The 16,483-nt window shown below is 47.9% G+C and overlaps 1 protein-coding gene across 1 annotated transcript in view; it reads right to left on the bottom strand.

Moving 5' to 3' along the window:
- Nucleotides 1-16,483, bottom strand: part of LOC138076716 (BOS complex subunit NOMO1) — a 56,612-nt gene that overhangs the window by 15,146 nt on the left and 24,983 nt on the right. The window contains exons 12-22 of the mRNA XM_068968999.1: nt 15,940-16,114; nt 14,457-14,598; nt 13,124-13,255; nt 11,725-11,861; nt 10,147-10,234; nt 6,582-6,645; nt 5,925-6,020; nt 2,406-2,624; nt 2,221-2,303; nt 1,236-1,395; nt 750-876 (exon numbers count right to left, since the gene is read on the bottom strand). Of these exons, the coding sequence (XP_068825100.1) occupies nt 750-876; nt 1,236-1,395; nt 2,221-2,303; nt 2,406-2,624; nt 5,925-6,020; nt 6,582-6,645; nt 10,147-10,234; nt 11,725-11,861; nt 13,124-13,255; nt 14,457-14,598; nt 15,940-16,114 (1,423 nt within the window). The remainder of the gene's footprint in view (nt 1-749; nt 877-1,235; nt 1,396-2,220; nt 2,304-2,405; nt 2,625-5,924; nt 6,021-6,581; nt 6,646-10,146; nt 10,235-11,724; nt 11,862-13,123; nt 13,256-14,456; nt 14,599-15,939; nt 16,115-16,483) is intronic.

The following is a 16,483-nucleotide window of genomic DNA, read 5'->3' on the forward strand; positions in this document are numbered from 1 at the left end:
ACCTGGATGACTTCTGCGAATGGCCTTTCATGTCCTTGATTCGCCTTTTCTCTGTTGGCTTGTCTTTTTCTTATTGGTTTTAGGAGACTCTTGTAAACTGGGGTTGTTATTTATGGAACAGATATTTCTCTCCAGTTGGACTATCTTTCCAGTTGTTTTAAAAGGCATTCTGCAATGCAGAATTTTAATTTATTAGGTGATGGGATGTTTTTCCTCTTTTGGTCTCGATGTCGACAACATTCAGCCTCAAGGGTCTCCGGGCTCACTCTGGCCATCACACAGCATGCTTCTTCCCAAGAAGGAGGGAGGGAAGAGAGAAAGACACCAACTCCACTCTAAGAACATTCTGTGTCCTTTGACAGAGAACAGAGTCAAGGATGAAAGCTTAAAATGCTTCCCAGAAGGTATGCACACAAGCTGAAGTCAACAGATCTCCAAAATCACAAGTGAAAGAAGGCAGAGTAAAAAGAGTACGGCCTGAATAATTCCATTATATAAAATTCTAAGAAATGCAAACTGATCCACAGTGACAGAAGGCAGATCAGAGGGGTGGGGAGGGCCAGGAGAGAGGGGCTTCCAAGGGTCCGAGGAAATTCTGAGGGGTGACGATGTGTCCACTATTTTGACTGTGGTGGTATGCTCATGGGTGTTGTCACGTGTCGAAACTGTCAGATTACACACTTTACGTGCAGTTTATTGTATGATTGTTATAATCCATAAAACCGCTTTTTAAAAGCACACGGTGTTACCTCAAAGCTCACGCCTGCCAAGGCATAAGCCTTAAAGTCGCCTATGGTTCCTTCCACTGCAGTCAGAACGTAGCCCTCCTTCTGCGAGGACACAGTATACTCCAGGTCACTGTGCAAGGGCCCAACACTGAATAAAAGAAAGAAACGCTGGTGATGCCTTGCTTCAAATCCTAGAGGAAGCATCACCTGGCTCCCCAGCTTCCTTCCTGGGCTTCCTGACTGAAAATGTGGAAGTGTTAGTTGCTCAGTCGTGTTCCAACTCTTTGCGACCCCATCAACTGTAGCCCGCCAGGTTCCTCTGTTCATGGGATTCTCCAGGCAAGAACACTCCAGGGAAGAGTGGGTTGCCATGCCCTCCTCCAGGGGATCTTCCCAATCCAGGGATCGAACCCAGGTCTCCTGTATTGCAGGTGGATTCTTTACCGTCTGACTCAGCATGGGCTCCCTGACTGGTCCCAACCAATTGGTTCTTAGTCACGGGCTTACCTATAGGCACCTTTGTCATCGGTAAAGACCGTGATCAGGGGTGAACTTGCCCCCTTTTCACTGATGACAATCTCAACTCCTTCCAACTCTGGGTGGATCTGGCCTTCTAGAAACAAGCCTGCTTTCCCTTGGATCTCGATCAGCTTCCCTGGGCAGCTTTCTACAAAGGAAAGAGACAAACAGAGGAAGAGAGTGGGGCTTCCCATTAAAGAAGGGCCTAAAACAGATATTCCAAGTTAACTCCCATGAGGCTTTTGACTATCTCAGAATCCTCAGTAACTACAAGTGGCCCAAGCCTCCCAACATTTATGAACGGCCCTGTTAAACTTTCAGGAATGTTACCAGGAATAGCCAACAAAGCTGGCTTTCCCCGGCTCCTCTTGCTCAGCCCTCAGTGACCACAAGTGAGGAGAGAAGCCAGTACCACAGGTCAGGGCCTCTGCAGCCAGACCTGAGGACGCAGCATGGAAGGAGGCCCCAGACAGGCTGCCTGCTGGACAGCCATGCCTTTCAACACTCTCCTTCCAAACACACAAATGCTCAGAGTTTACTGAACCCGCGATGCTGGCAAAAGCTGCCTAAACATTCCACCAGCTCCCTGGTTATCTCATCCCCAAAAGACCCTTCCATCACCCCAACCCAAAATAAACATCACGAACAGTTCAGATACATGAAGACATTTGAGACGTTTCAACCACGGATGCTGTTGCTTTTCATCTGCCTTCTGGTGTCAACCTGATAACATCAAGGAAAAGTAAGTCCTTTTTCAAAAAGATCCCCAATTCTAACAGTGAGAGTTACGTTTACTGATTTAGACCTCTCACTCATTCACTCACTCATCAAATAGTAACATCTATGCGCCAATGGGGACTGAAGATGCCTTATGAAGATGGCTTCACTATAAAACAGCACAGAACAGAATCCTAAAGGCAGGGAAAAGAACAGTTGTGACGGTGTGTCATCGGCTAGCTGAGCTTACACTTACCTCCACTGACGGTGGCTTCCATGGAAGGAGGATAAAAGAGCAGTTCTTTAGATGAAGGTGTGACAGTGATTTTCTCTCCGGACCTAAAATAATTAAGACACTTCAATGTGGCTGGCTTATACCCCTAGAAGGAAGGACATCTGAACAGAAGGACCCTGCCGGGAAAGCCCACCATGGGCGCTTACCGTGCCCAGTAGGAAAAGTCGTAGGAGAAGGGGCCCTGCAACTCGTCCACCATCTCCTGCACAGGGGGTTTGGTCCTCCCCTCGCTGCTGGCCTCTCCGCCGCTCCTTTCCCTCTCCTGCCTACGGCTCTCGATCTCGGCCAGCTGCTGCTCCCTCCGCAGCTCCTGCACAGACTTCAGGGGGCCGAGGACCAGGGCGGGCTCACTGTCAATGGAAGACCTGGAAGAAAGGAGCAGCCCAGAACATGGAGTCAGGGACCCCTGAGGTCGGTGGAAATCGGACACTTCTGCAAGCAGAGATCCATCAGTTAAAAAGAAACCAAACACCTCATAAGACCACCAACTGTGGCACAGTCTTCTCCTGTTTGGGATAAACAGTTTAAAAAAAAAAAAACAGGAAATTGAACTTCTTTGCCATGTGGAAGCATCTGGGAGATCTGGGCTAGGATGAAATATCACTGACTTTATGATCTGAAGGAAACTGTCAACTTCCCAAAGGATGTGGAGCTCCTTCCACACAACCATCTTCCGTCTGTCTTTCAACCTTATTGAGAATGTGCTCTGCAAGAGAATCAGGGGCTGGGGAGACTGTACAGGACAGACAGCAGCCCCTAACCTGTGGAATCCACATTCTAGTGAGAAGAGGCAGATGACCAACAGAAAAATGATGTCAGATGATAAGTACAATAAAGAAAACTAAAGCAGCATAGAAAGAGAGAGCTGGGCGGGCAGGGATGGAGGAGGGCGACTATATTCTATTAGGGGCTCAGGAAGGAATGGCACCCCACTCCAGTACTCTTGCCTGGAAAATCCCATGGACGGAGGAGCCTGGTAGGTTACAGTCCATGGGATCGCCAAGAGTCGGACATGACAGAGCGACTCCACTTCACTTCACTTCACTTCTACTAAGATCACTCTGATTTCACATGGACAACACTGCTATGAAGCAACAGCCAAAACAGAGGTCAGACAGGAAGCTACAGCAACAGAACTGGCGAGAGACAACAGTGGGTGAAACCAAAGCACAGAGCCAAGTGCTAAGAAAGCCACGGATGGCAGACGCACAGTCAGTCCTCCGCTTCCACAGGCTCCACGCCTGAGGATTAACCAGCCACAGATGGAAAATGTTTGGGGGGGAAATATTCCAGAAAGTTCCAAAAAGCAGAACTTGAATCTGCCCCATGCTGGTATCTATGTACGTAGCATTTACATTGTATTTACAACTATTTACATAGCATTTACATTGCACTGGATATTGTAAGTAACCCAGAGATGATTTGAGATATATTTAAAGCCTAGGGGAAGATGTGCAGCAGGTTATATGCAAAGGGACTCTGCTTTATAAGGGACTTGATCATCTGTAGATTCTTGTAACCACGGGGGGTCCTGGAACCAACTCCCATGGATTGTAGAGCCCAGGATTTGCAGGTGGATCAGCTAGGTATGCGATGCAAGAGAAAAAAAGATTTTGTCAAGGACCAACGAGAAAGACGGAGCTGCCATATATGAAACAGGGAAGGCTACAGAGGAGGTCTGTGGAGGGTGACCACCAGGAGCCCGGTGTTGGATCCGGGAAGTACAAGATCCCCAGAAGGGACCCCACCCCTGGCCATGTCCAGCTGCATTTCATGTAACTCTCAGCACAAGCCAACAAAACAAAAACTCTTCTGAGGTTACAAAAATAAACTTAATGAAGACCAAACACAATATAACATGGACTCACTACTAGTAAAAATGTGAATTCCTAGTCATACCAGTAATTCACACTTTTCAGGTGGGAAACTACTAAGAGATGTTGCTCCGGCACCACCTGGTCACCCTGGTGAATATGAACCCCAGTAATGAAGTCAGAGACCAACAGCTGCCCCCGATATTCTTCCCTCCCTGAGCCCACATGGTCAGCCTGCTGCCATGTCTCACCACTCAGTCTGCCCGATGACTCTCCAATCTGTCCACTGCCCTCCACCCACTGCCACCGTCTAGATGAAGCTCCCATCCTCTCTCGGCCCGTCTCCTAAGGACTCTCTGCCCTCTGCCTTGGTCAACGTCCACTCCTGGGCCTCTTGTATCTGTTCTCTACTCAGCACCCAGGGGGACTTTCTTGAAACAAAAAGCATGACCCATCTACTTGAAATATGTCAGAGTATCCAGGGCCAAAGCTAAAACCCTTAACATGGCCTGGGCCCAGCAGCCTACCTCTCCTGCATGGACCCCAACCCCCCAACAAGGTCAAAATCAAAGCACTTAAGTGAAAGTTGCTCAGTCGTGTCTGACTCTTTGAGACACCCCCCCCCCCCCCCCCGCCCCGCCATGGAGTGTATAGTCCATGGGATTCTCCAGGTTAGAATTCTGGAGTGGGTGGCCTTTCCCTTCTCCAGGGCATCTTCCCAACCCAGGAATCAAACCCAGGTCTCCTGCATTGCAGGAGAACTCCTTACTAGCTAAGCCGCAAGGGAAGCCCAAGAATACTGGAGTGGGTAGCCTCTCCTTTCTCCAGCAGATCTTCCCAACCCAGGAATCAAACCAGGGTCTGCTGCATTGCAGGAGGACTCCTTACCAGCTAAGCCACAAGGGAAGCCCAAGAATACTGGAGTGGGTAGCCTCTCCTTTCTCCAGCAGATCTTCCCAATCCCGGAATCAAACCAGGGTCTGCTGCACCGCAGGTGGATTCTTTACCAACTGAGCTATGAAGCCTGTTCTATGCAAAGCACTTAACACAGCTGCAGTTTTATAGCTCTGGACTACTATCTGCCTCCCTCGTGAGACTGTAAGTTCCACGAGGGCAGGGGCTGTTGCCTATGCCCAGTGCTTTAACACAACACTGAGACGCTCCATAAGTATTTTCTTCACAGATGGATGGGTGAACAGGAGGTGTACAGAAAAATGCAGACATGGCTGGAAAGGCAACTTCAAATAAGGTAAGTTGGAAGAAAGTTACTCAGATAGCCATTCTCTTTGACAAAGGCAGTCATACTGTTAAAACCCCTTCATTTCTTGAGAAAATTAGGGTGTCAGATGCAGCCACCACAGGGCAAAAGTTCCTCTCAAAGGTGGTGCGCAAGCAAACGTGGCCCTCAGCGAGACAGTGCCTTTCACCCGCTTTCTCTCACGACCTTTCTCACACAAGGTGCCATCTCTATTTCCCAAGACTTCGAGAAATGGTCTAAAGAAAAATACGGAAATTTTTTTGAATTTGCTAAAACACCTGAAATACAGTGAACAAACCAGAGATTTTTTTTTTTCCCCTTAGCAGAGACAGGAAGTATAAAGAGCTCAGGCAGAAATTTGAGGCACTGAAACGAGCTGTCGGGAGGCTCTTCCTCATCCATGGTTAATTCCTGAATCATAAAAGGAAAGGAGGGCTGTTGTGAATTTACGGCCATGTCATATAAGAGCGAAGGCCATTTGTATGTATACCTAGAGATAACAAATCAAAAATAGTTTTCAGAGCAGCTCTGAGAGAAGATGGCCTGGCCCCCCAGCCTCCCACGCTCGGCCCACCATGGAACACCGGCCTTACTTGATTGTCACGGTCACATCCATCATTTTGTCAGTGGTGATCGTTCCAAGGACGTGGTGGCGAATGGCTGTCAATGTCAAGATACTGGGTGAAGACCTGTAAATCAGAGAGGGGGAAAGAAAACACCATAACATCACCTCGACATCCTCATAGGATCACAAACAACGCCCTTTATGGGCGACCTTCCTGACCCTGAAATATACTATGTGAAACTGCTCTTAGCTTGGCATGAGAAAGCTTCTGAAATACATACAAGTGTCTTTAAGGGTAAACTGATTCTCCACTCCCAAAATTTACGTCTCTAATTTCCAGTGAAACCCACAAGCATCTGTGAAAACAGGAAAATGGCAGACTAGAGCTTGAGAAATTCCTATCAGTGAGGCTGGAAGATTCAACAGACGTTACGTGCAAGACAGTTCAAAACCACAGCCTTCCATCCTGGGTTTACAGAATTCTTGGGGAAGAGCTCTATCTTTGCTTCCTCGGTTATTTACCCAAGTGTCTTAAAATCCTTATCTACAAATTCTTTTCACTCCCTAACCTTACTACTTCCAGAAAACATACAAAAAAACTCCCTTGTTCTCAGAAATAACTGTCACAGAGATCCACGCTCACTCCCCTCCACAGACAGCACAGAGCAGTCAGCACCCAACTTACGTGTCATAGGTGTAGAACGCTTGCTCGAACCGGTGGCAGGAGCGAGGGGTCACCTTGTACACGCCTGCAGCCAGGAAATCAAAAGTCATTTTCAGAGGACAGCATCTATTCCACTGAGCAATTCCAACATCTGGAATCCCAAGGCGGTGCCTCTCTTTCCTAACAGATCACACACACGATCTGAAATGCCTTTTCCGCTGCCTACGGACGGCTTCTTACCAATGACCCATCCACTCAAAGGTCTGCTCACCAGGTCAGGATTTTCATTTTCCATCATTTAACAGCTCACAGTAGTTTATTGTGCACAGACCAAGCTAACAGACACATGCACGAGGAGGAACAGGAAGTACATTTCTACTGGGATTCAGACTGAGAATTTCCTACTTAACAGATTCTGTTAAAGATCCAAAAGACAGCCACAGTCTGGACTCCGTCCTATAAATATTCCTAAAAGGTGCATGGGGCAGGGAAGTCTCAGAAAACCAAGAAATAACTACAGAAAACACTTCCATGCCATGAGCTCATCAGGCTAACACTCAAATTAAGGGCATATGATGTCGTTTGCCAGAAGAATACAGTTTCAGAAAGGAGCCAAGTGTAATAGCGGATTCTCCCAAATGCTCTTTCACCAGCATTCTGGCCATCCACCCAGCCCAAACATGAAATTCGTTCAAGTCACTTCTGCGGTTCTCATCACACTGATCAAGCCTCAGTGCAGTTACCTAAAAAACAAATTGTTATGTTTCTTCATTTACTTTCTTTGTTCTTTCACTTGACAAATGTTGGCAGGGCAACACTCGGGCCAGGTGCTGTGTCGAGTGTTGACAGAGTGGGGAACATGCAGAGTCCCTGCCTTCATGGGGCTTGCCATCTACAGAGAGAGAGAGAAGGGTTCCACAGCCACCAGGTGTGATGGGTGCGGTCCTGGGAGGAACTAGGCCTCGTGGGCATGAGCACAGCCGAGCTCCCAGCAACACTGGGGCAGTAGCCTCCCTGGGGAGGAACATCAGAACCAAGAAGTGGCAGGCGGGCAGGCAGAGCTAGGTGAAGGCGGGTGGGGTGGAGGGCGCTGCGGCAGAGCACAGCATCTGAACCACGGGCTTGCTGGCTGCCTCCCTAACAGCTGCCTTCCTGCCTTCAAACCAGCTCCTGCTTACGCTCAAGTGAAAGCATGCCAGCCTCCAGCAGCAAATCCAGCTGCCCCAGGCTCCCTTGCAGCTAGAAGTGGCCAAGGGACACGGTTCTGGATGATAAGACATAAAGGAAGTTTCCTGGAGGATGTGGCATGGAAAATGTTTGCCCACCGCTCCTCTCATCTTCTTGCCTTAGACCTAAGTTTTCTGGAGCAACAGTAGGCTCCTTGAAAACACGAGGCAGAAAATGAAAAAAAACCAAGTGGGGGTTTCCCTAGTGGCTCAGGGGTAAAGAACCCATCAGCCAATGCAGGAGACAAGGGTCTGAACTCTGGTCCAGGAGGATTCCACACGCCACGGAGCAACTGAGCCCGTTCTGCTGCTGTGTAGTCACTGCACCACAACTATTGAGCCGGCACTTCAGGGCCCAGGGGCTGCAATTACTGAAGCCCAGGTGCCCGAGAGCCCGTGCTCAGCAACCAGAGAAACCGCCACAATGAGAAGCCTGCACACTGCACCTAAAGAGTAGCCCCTGCTCACTGCAACTAAAGAAACGCCCACAAACTAATGAAGACCAAGCACAAAATACACTTCTTAAAAATTAAAAAAAAAAAGCAGTGCATAGTTCATTAGAAAAAAAAGGGAAAGGACTAAAAGAATCACAAAGACACCTACCCTAACACCTACCATCTGAACCCACGCCTGAGCTGTTAGTCTTTGTTTTTTGGTTTGTTTGTTTTTTTTTCATTTTTTGGCCATACTGCATGGCATGTGGGATCTTAGTTCCCCAACAGGGATCAAACCTGCATTGGAAGGGCAGAATCTTAACCACTGCACCACCAGAGAAGTCCCGCTGCTAGTCTTCATTAATGAATCAAATTAACTCCACTTGTTGGGGGTTGTCATACAGATTTTGTTACCTGCAGCCAAAGGTATCCTAATTAAAACACAGAAACAGTGGCTGGAACAGAGGGTGACAGGTCGAGCTAGATTACACAGGAGTTCAAGGTCTGATTAAGGGTTTTATACATGACTGTGCCCTATCCGTGGTGTACACGTGGTAAGACCCCCAGTGGATGCCTGAAATTGCAGACAGTACCAAACCCTCTACGTACTAAGTTTTCACCTACACTAACAGGTGGGTAACATATATGTAGATGTGCCAAAGGGCCAGACAGGAGCAAGACAGTCAGAGACTTCACCATGCTACTCAGAAGGCATGCAATTTAAAAGGTATAAGCTGTTTATTTCTGAAATTTCCCATTTAACATTTTCGGACTGCAGTTGACCAGAGGTAACTGAAACCGTGGGAAGTGAAACCATGGGTAAATGGAGGTTACTGTACTTTATCTCGAGAACCAACAAAAGTCCCTAAATTATTCCTTAGGAAAACACAAAATAAAACTACAATGAGATCCTACTTTAGAACCACCAGGATGCTACAAATCAAAAAGATAGCAACAAATAATGGCAAAGAGGTAGAAAAACTGAAACCCTCAGACATAGCTGGTGGGAATATCAAATGGCAAATACAGCTTCTTCAGAAAATATTTTGGCAGTTTCTTAAAAAATTAAACATAAATTTATCATTTGATTCCATTCCTAGATATCTCCCCAACAGATATCCACACAAAACCTGTACACAAATGTTCATAGCAACATTATTTATAATAGCCCCAAACTGGAAACAATTTACCCACCAACTGGTGAATGGATACACAAACTGTGATATATCCATGCTATGCAATACTGTTCACCAATAAAAAGGAACAAATTATTAATATCTGCTATGACCTAGATGAACTTCAAAAACATTATGCTAAGTGAAAGGAGCCTAAAAAATAACAGTATTGTATGACTTCACTATATGAAGCGTCCAAACAAGGCAAATTCCTAGAGACAGAAAATAGATTAGGGACTGCCAAAAGCTGGGAATAGAGATGAACCGTAAACATGTAGGAAGGAATCACTGGAACAATGAAAATGTTCTGAACTGGATTATATGGTTATATGGCTAGGTATATTTACTAAAAATCACTGCGTTGTACATTTTAAGTGGGTGAATTTTATGGTATGCAAATTGTATCTCAATAAAGTGATTAACAAAGAGAGAAAGAAGCCACTGAAGGATTTTAAGCAAGGTGGGAGTGATCACCCAGCAGGAGAGATGATGGGCTGATGGTGTTCGATTTTTCAAAGTCAAAGGGCCCTGTGGTCTGGACTCAACTCAAACTCAAGAGCCTGGGAACATGTGCCAACCCCCAGCTCTAATTCTCTGGGTAAAAGTGCTGCTCCCTCCAAAGGCGTTACCCACAACCAAAATTGATAGCTTGATGCAAACTGAACCAAGATGGGGAAAAACACCTCTGAAAACACTCTCGAGAGCCTCTCCATTTCCCTCGCTCAGAGGACATCGATCCTTCCAGACTCACCGGGCTTGGACAGGCAGAACCGGTTGACTCCTTTGGAGAGGTTATAAATCCCCACGTTCTCGGGTCCATTCCCATCCTGGTAAAATTCCTACGGGAACAAAGCCAAGCCAATGCCTTACCAGGGAAGATGGAGATACCCGGACGAGAAGTGAGCTTTCTGCTTCTGAACCAGTCACCTGTTTTGCACATTAATCATTTGAACAGCTGGAAGCCAGGGGAAAATTAAAAGCCCTCCAAAACTTCCAACAGAAACGTGACCTTTTTCATTCAGTCAACTAACATTTACTGAGCACCTGCCATGCAGCCGGCCCAAGGCTGGGCCCTGGCTGCTGCCACGGCTCTTGTTTTCAGCGTGGATTACATTCTGATACGGGAAGACAGAAAATCCATGCAGTCAACAGAGAAGTCAGTAGACGTCAGCTAGGAAGTCACAGAGCCTAGCGGGAAATAAATAGGGAGCAGGACAGAGTGCCCTCCGCAGAGGCTTGTTCAGCTTGGCCTCAAGACAGGCCCCCCACCCCCTGCCCCCTCAAGCAGGTAACACTGGGGCTTCAGCCTGAATGATGAGAAAAGCAATCACACTCAGTTGCAGAGAAGACGCAGCATTTCAGGCAGAAAAGAGTATGTGCAAAGGCCTGGAGAAGGGATCGAGCTTGGTGTGGAACCGGAGGCAGCTAGTGAACGAGGGGGAGATGGGTAGGGAGTGAGACAGGAGTCAGCAAAGGGCTGGCCGTCATTAGGAGTACGTTCTTAGTTTAAGAGAAATGGAAATCAAGGACTGGTTTCCCGAATCCCTCTCGCTTGTTCTCAACTGGATAGTAATCAACCCGTTTCCTGTAACAAAGCTGTCTGTGGACCATTTGTAGTTAAGTGGTTTGAGTGTTCAACTGGCATTAGAGAGACCAGTCTCACTGCTCTGGTGTCTAACAAAAGCAGCCACTTAATTGTCATTTGCCCCCGTTTTGCCACTGAGATCTGACAATGACACCTGCCACTGCTAGAAGTCAGAAGATTATACGAAGTTCAGGAACAGACCTACACAGGGCTACACAGATGCTCCCATCCTAAAACCCACTGGGTAACTGCCAACCCAGCCACAGAGACTGCAAGAGGACAACCAACTCTGCTCAGCTGCACCTGTTCCTAAGAAAGAGCAGGGTACACAGGAAAACTTCAAATACATGAGAGATTTACTCATACCTCACTACAACCCTGGGGAGTGAGTATTACGATCTCAAGTTCAGAAGGAAAAATGGAGGCTCACAAACATTACTTGAACTTGGCAGGGCCTACAAAGCCCACATGCTCTGCACTACATCAACAGCTTTCCAAAATCACTAGTCAGAGTTAGAGTTTAACGTGGAGCCAGGACAAGGAACTCTCCCCAACAAAGGCATCTTTCCACTAAGGGACTTAAAATGCTTCCTGACGGTGTTTCCATAATAGGTGGGTGAGCTGAGGGGCAGAAAAGGAAATCTGGCTTGACTATGCTGATGGTCCTCTTGGCACACTAGTCCTTCTCTCTCTCCAAAAGGCGAGTGTCCTTCCAAATAAGAACATCCTTAGCAGCCCGCTTACCAGAGTGATGGCGTGGGAAAGGGAGCACCGCAGCATGTAGCCCGTCTGCCTGAACTCAACGGCGGACACATCGTCCTCCAGAACCTCCACCTCCAGACTCTTGTTCTTCCAGCACCAGTCTTCATGCAGGATGCTGACTGCAAAGGACACGACACGGACACCATGTGGGCAGAGCGCACCACCTCCCTGAATACCCCCAGAGAAACAGTGCTAATGAAGTGCGTGAATGAGTTTATACACATGCTATTCTTATTGTTCAGTCGCTCAGTCATGTCCGACTCTTTTGAGACTCCACGGAAGAGTAGCCCACCAGGCTCCTCTATCGAATTCTCCAGGCAAGAATGCTGGAGTGGGTTGCCATGCTCTTCTCCAGCGGATCTTCCCGACCCGGAGATCAAATCTCTGTCTCCTGCTTTGGCAGGCAAATTCTTTACCACTGAACCACCTTGGAAGCCCCTATACGCACATACATACAAACAAGTATGTGTGTGTTTAGGTATATACACAGAGCTGGCCATGCTGGGAATAAATAATTGCTTAAAAAACAAACAAAAAAAAAAAAAACAACTGAAACCAATGGCCATTAAAATCACTAACAAAGAAATCCAACTGGCCTAAGACCAGGCTATAGGTAAGACATTCAGACACTGGCAAACTTGCTCTCTAAGGGGCCAGAGAGTAAATATTTTCACCTCTGCAGGCCACACGGTCTCAACTATTCAACTCTGCCTCTGCAGCACACAAGCAGCCACAGATGACAAACAAACAAACGGGCGTGGCTGTGTTCCAATAAAACTTTATTCATAAAAACAGGCAGCTGCCCTCAGATCATAGTTTGCCGACACCCGACATTAACAGAAAACATAATCTCCCTGAAAAATCAGTCTACTACTTTCGAGGCTGTTTACAGCCAGCAGCTTCAAGCTGAATTCTGACAGAGCAAAAATATAGGCAATGGGCAGCTTCTTGAGGAAGACGAGGAAAAGTGCCTTCTCCTTCCCAGGCACTGTGCCGGGGCTTTACAAACCAGATTCCATCACTCTGCAGAAAGGTTCTGCGACTCCTGCTTCAGAAGGGGAAACCGGGCCCCAGGGAGATCAAGTAAGCTGCCAGGCTCATACAGCTGCTAAGTGGTAGAGCACGTCAGTGTAATCATGTGACACTGTTTTCAGGAATTTACAAATAAAATGGCATGAGGAGAAGTGTGTGGATCATCCTGATAAGGTGGCAGTTGGTTCAGAAAGCCTCAACTCCTGCATTACTGCCCAAGCTAAATAATGCAAATCCAAGGTCAAAGGACAAAGACAAACAAGAGTTAAACAAGTATCGTTGGGATGCAACTAGAGGGCAAGTTTTCAGAAAGTTTACAGAGACAAGAAGTGCTGCCTTCAGTTCTTACTCTTGTATTTTCCAGGCAGCACGTTGTCAAACATGAAAGTCATCGAGTTGACCTTGCCGGAGAGCTGGAGGCTCCGCTTCTCACCCTGGCGGCTCAGGGACTGCAGGGTCACCAGCAGGTCACCGCAAGTGTCTGTAGAGAAAAGATGCAGGGGCCTCGCTTGGCAGCTCTGGGAACCACAGCACCTGTTTCAACCCTTGACTGCTGTGTATTGCTTGCTACCACTTAGCTCCTGAAGGGCAGCCCCAGGATGGGTCCTTCAAAGCTAACAGGCGTCTACTTGATTCTAAGAAGTTTCCCCACACCCCCACCTCTCCCACCACGTAAGGCACTGGCACCAAGCAATAAGGCTGCCCAGCATTTACCACACTGGCAGCAACAGTATCTAGGGAGCACCAACGGGAACCAGAGAAAAAGTCAGACAAGCAGTGAAACTTTCTTGAATGCCCACTTCATACCAGGTACAGTACTGGGCCCTTTATCATCATCATCATATTACTAACAACGGCAAAGATTTATATGGCTCTTGCTGTGTTCCAGGTACTTCTAATGGCTATGAAAAAAGTGTTAGCTGCTCAGTCATGTCTTACTCTTTGAGAACTCGTGGACTGTAGCCTGCCAGGCTCTTCTGTCCATGGGCTTCTCCAGGCAAGAATACTGGAGTGGGTTGCGATGCCCTTCTCCAGAGGATCTTCCTGACCCAGGATCAATCCTGGGTCTCCCACATTGCAGGTAGATTCTTTACCATACACACACTGACTCCTTTGATCGTCACAATAACCTTGTGAGGCAGGTACTGATAACATCCCCACGTTACAGATGAGGAACTCACAGCACAGGTTAAGTCACTTACCCCACATCACACAGCGATGGTTCAAACCCATGTGGTCCGGCTCTGGAGTCTATGGTCTTAACCACTATACTATACGGCCTCTTGATATGACCACATTTAAGCCTCACTGAAACCCTCTGAGAGCAGCAGTATTCCCATTTTACTGAAGGAAAACTGAGGCTGGGCAAGTAAATGCTTATAGTCTCATACTGGTAAATGACAGAGCTAGGACTGAAACCTGGGCCCAACTCCTTTCAGAAAAAGAATCCCATACGTTCTTTTGGGAGCCAAAGCAGGAGTATTCCAAGAGAAATGTTCCTGATGACTGCGGCGATTATTCAGAAAGAACTGCACACAACACGGCCTCACACACACCACTCCCCCAATCAGCTTCTGCTGTGATCTTTGCCACTGCCCAGTGAGGAAGAGCCCACCCAAATCCCACCTCTCTCAGCCTGGTTCTTCGAACTCATCCGTTCTTGCTTTCAACTAACGTCTTACCCAGACAAGAGACCTTCCCAGAAACTGATGCCAAAAACTGCACAAAAGCCACATCCATCACAGGCCTGTCGGTCACAGCCAGCAGCAGCGCCTGGGGTTTCAAAGTCAGCCCCGCCCTGGTCTCTGCCTCAGGAACCATCACCTGTGGGACACACAGGACAAGGTCAGCGGCTACATCAGTGTCACTGCTCCCTGGCCAACAGGACACCAGATCATCTGGGCCTGAGGCTAGACGGATTCTGAAGGAGAAGGTTCATTCCTAGGCATAGTTTTATAATCACAACAAATCTGCATATTGCTGGTGTGAAGAAAATGTATTTCTAATCAGACACAGAACACCAGCCTTCCGTGGTGTCAGGGTGCACACAAAAGCGTATCGGGGCACGCAAAGCTGTTACTGATCACTAAATCCTAGAACCAGGATTCTAGAATCCTAGAATTCTGGCGTGAGGTCACTTGTGACATGAACTGTGAGCTTGTGGACCCACGTGGACGACCAATAGTGGACCTGGGCCATTTCTTTTTCCCTCATTTCTGCGTGCCTTTCTTAGGCTCACAAGAGGGGCTGGGAGAAGAGGCGGTGCTGGCCTTCTTCATCCTTAGAGAGATCACATTCCAGAGCTGCCCTTCCTTGGAAAAGTCCCTGATTGTGCCTCTGATGGAGTCTCCAAAGGCTTGTCTATGTGGCCAACATCACAATTAGCTGGCTGGCTGGTAAAGGAGCTGACCACCCACACAGCATGCTGTTCCTGGACGTAGGGGGAAGGCTGTGCCTCTACCCCACCTCTTCAGAGTGGGGAGATTCCACTGGCCTGGAGGAGAGCAAAGTCTTAGAAGGACCCTCCCTGACTCCCTCCCCTCGCCCAACCCCTGCTCCTCCTCAGGGAGGAGCAGCAGCAGCAGTTGACTGGGGCTGGTGGGCTGAACCTCTGCTTCTGTCTCACCTCTGGCCCCCTGCCCCCACCTGTGCTCAGGCCTTCACCCCAGTGGTGAGACCACAGGCCAGGGTCTCCCCGGCTTCTTCACTAGGGAGATGGATAGAGGAATCAGGGGGTGCCTGCTCAGCATCTCCAATTTACAGCAGGGCAGGAAACGGGAAGCTCCATTTTGGCCTCAGGGTCCAGAAGCCATGCTCTGTGGATGTAACTGAGCTGCCACCAGTAGAGAGTTCACTCTGATCTCGTCTGGCGACCCATGGATATTCTACAGCAGCCAGAAGCCTGAGGAGGTAGACGTGTGACTGGCAGCCTGATACTAACCCCTAACAAACATCAGGACGGGAAAAGAGAAACACCTGTCGCATCCTTTCAAGGCGGCTGCCTATCTGCTCTACTGACACGCAGGAATGTAAAGTTATCAAAAGAAGAAGCTGGGAATGAAAATGCTCCTTCTCTGATCCCATCTTAAAATAACCCTTTCAAATCCTTGTTGTTGTTGTTTGTCTGTTTTTCAAATATCTTAAACGGAACAAAACTCGTCATACCTGAACTTTGTAGGTCCCTGGTTTCGCTTTAAAACAGAATGATCCCTGAGCATCCGTCTCCACGGTGACTAAAGACTTGTCCTTGTCTTGAGAGGCCAGGACAACTTTGTATTTACTCATCTGCTTGACAGTGTCAGGGAAGCGAATGATTGATATCTGGCCACAGACACTGAACCTGCAACAAGAGGACCATTCAGCCCAGCAGGAGAACTCAATTATCACAGGAAAGATGCTGGCAACCCAGACTTGGAATCCCGCTTCCAGCCCTTATCCTTGAGACTAGTGTGATCTTAATGAAGAGACGGGAATACAGACCAAACGACTCCAATTTTATAGGCAATCATTAGAAAGAAGATTGGACCTCTTTCTGCACACGGAAAGGCAGAGAGAGGGCCTGGGGCAGGGCTGTTTGTGTGTTCTGGGTGACAGCTGGCCATTCCCCACTGCAGAAGCGGTTTTCAGACAATTTGTGGATGATAAAAATGTTTCAGGTAATTGGGTCGTTGACAGTGGAGCAGCCACAACCAAGAATGCGGATGAGTCC

Source organism: Capricornis sumatraensis, chromosome 3 (genome assembly GCF_032405125.1).
Source record: "Capricornis sumatraensis isolate serow.1 chromosome 3, serow.2, whole genome shotgun sequence".
NCBI lineage: Eukaryota > Metazoa > Chordata > Mammalia > Artiodactyla > Bovidae > Capricornis > Capricornis sumatraensis.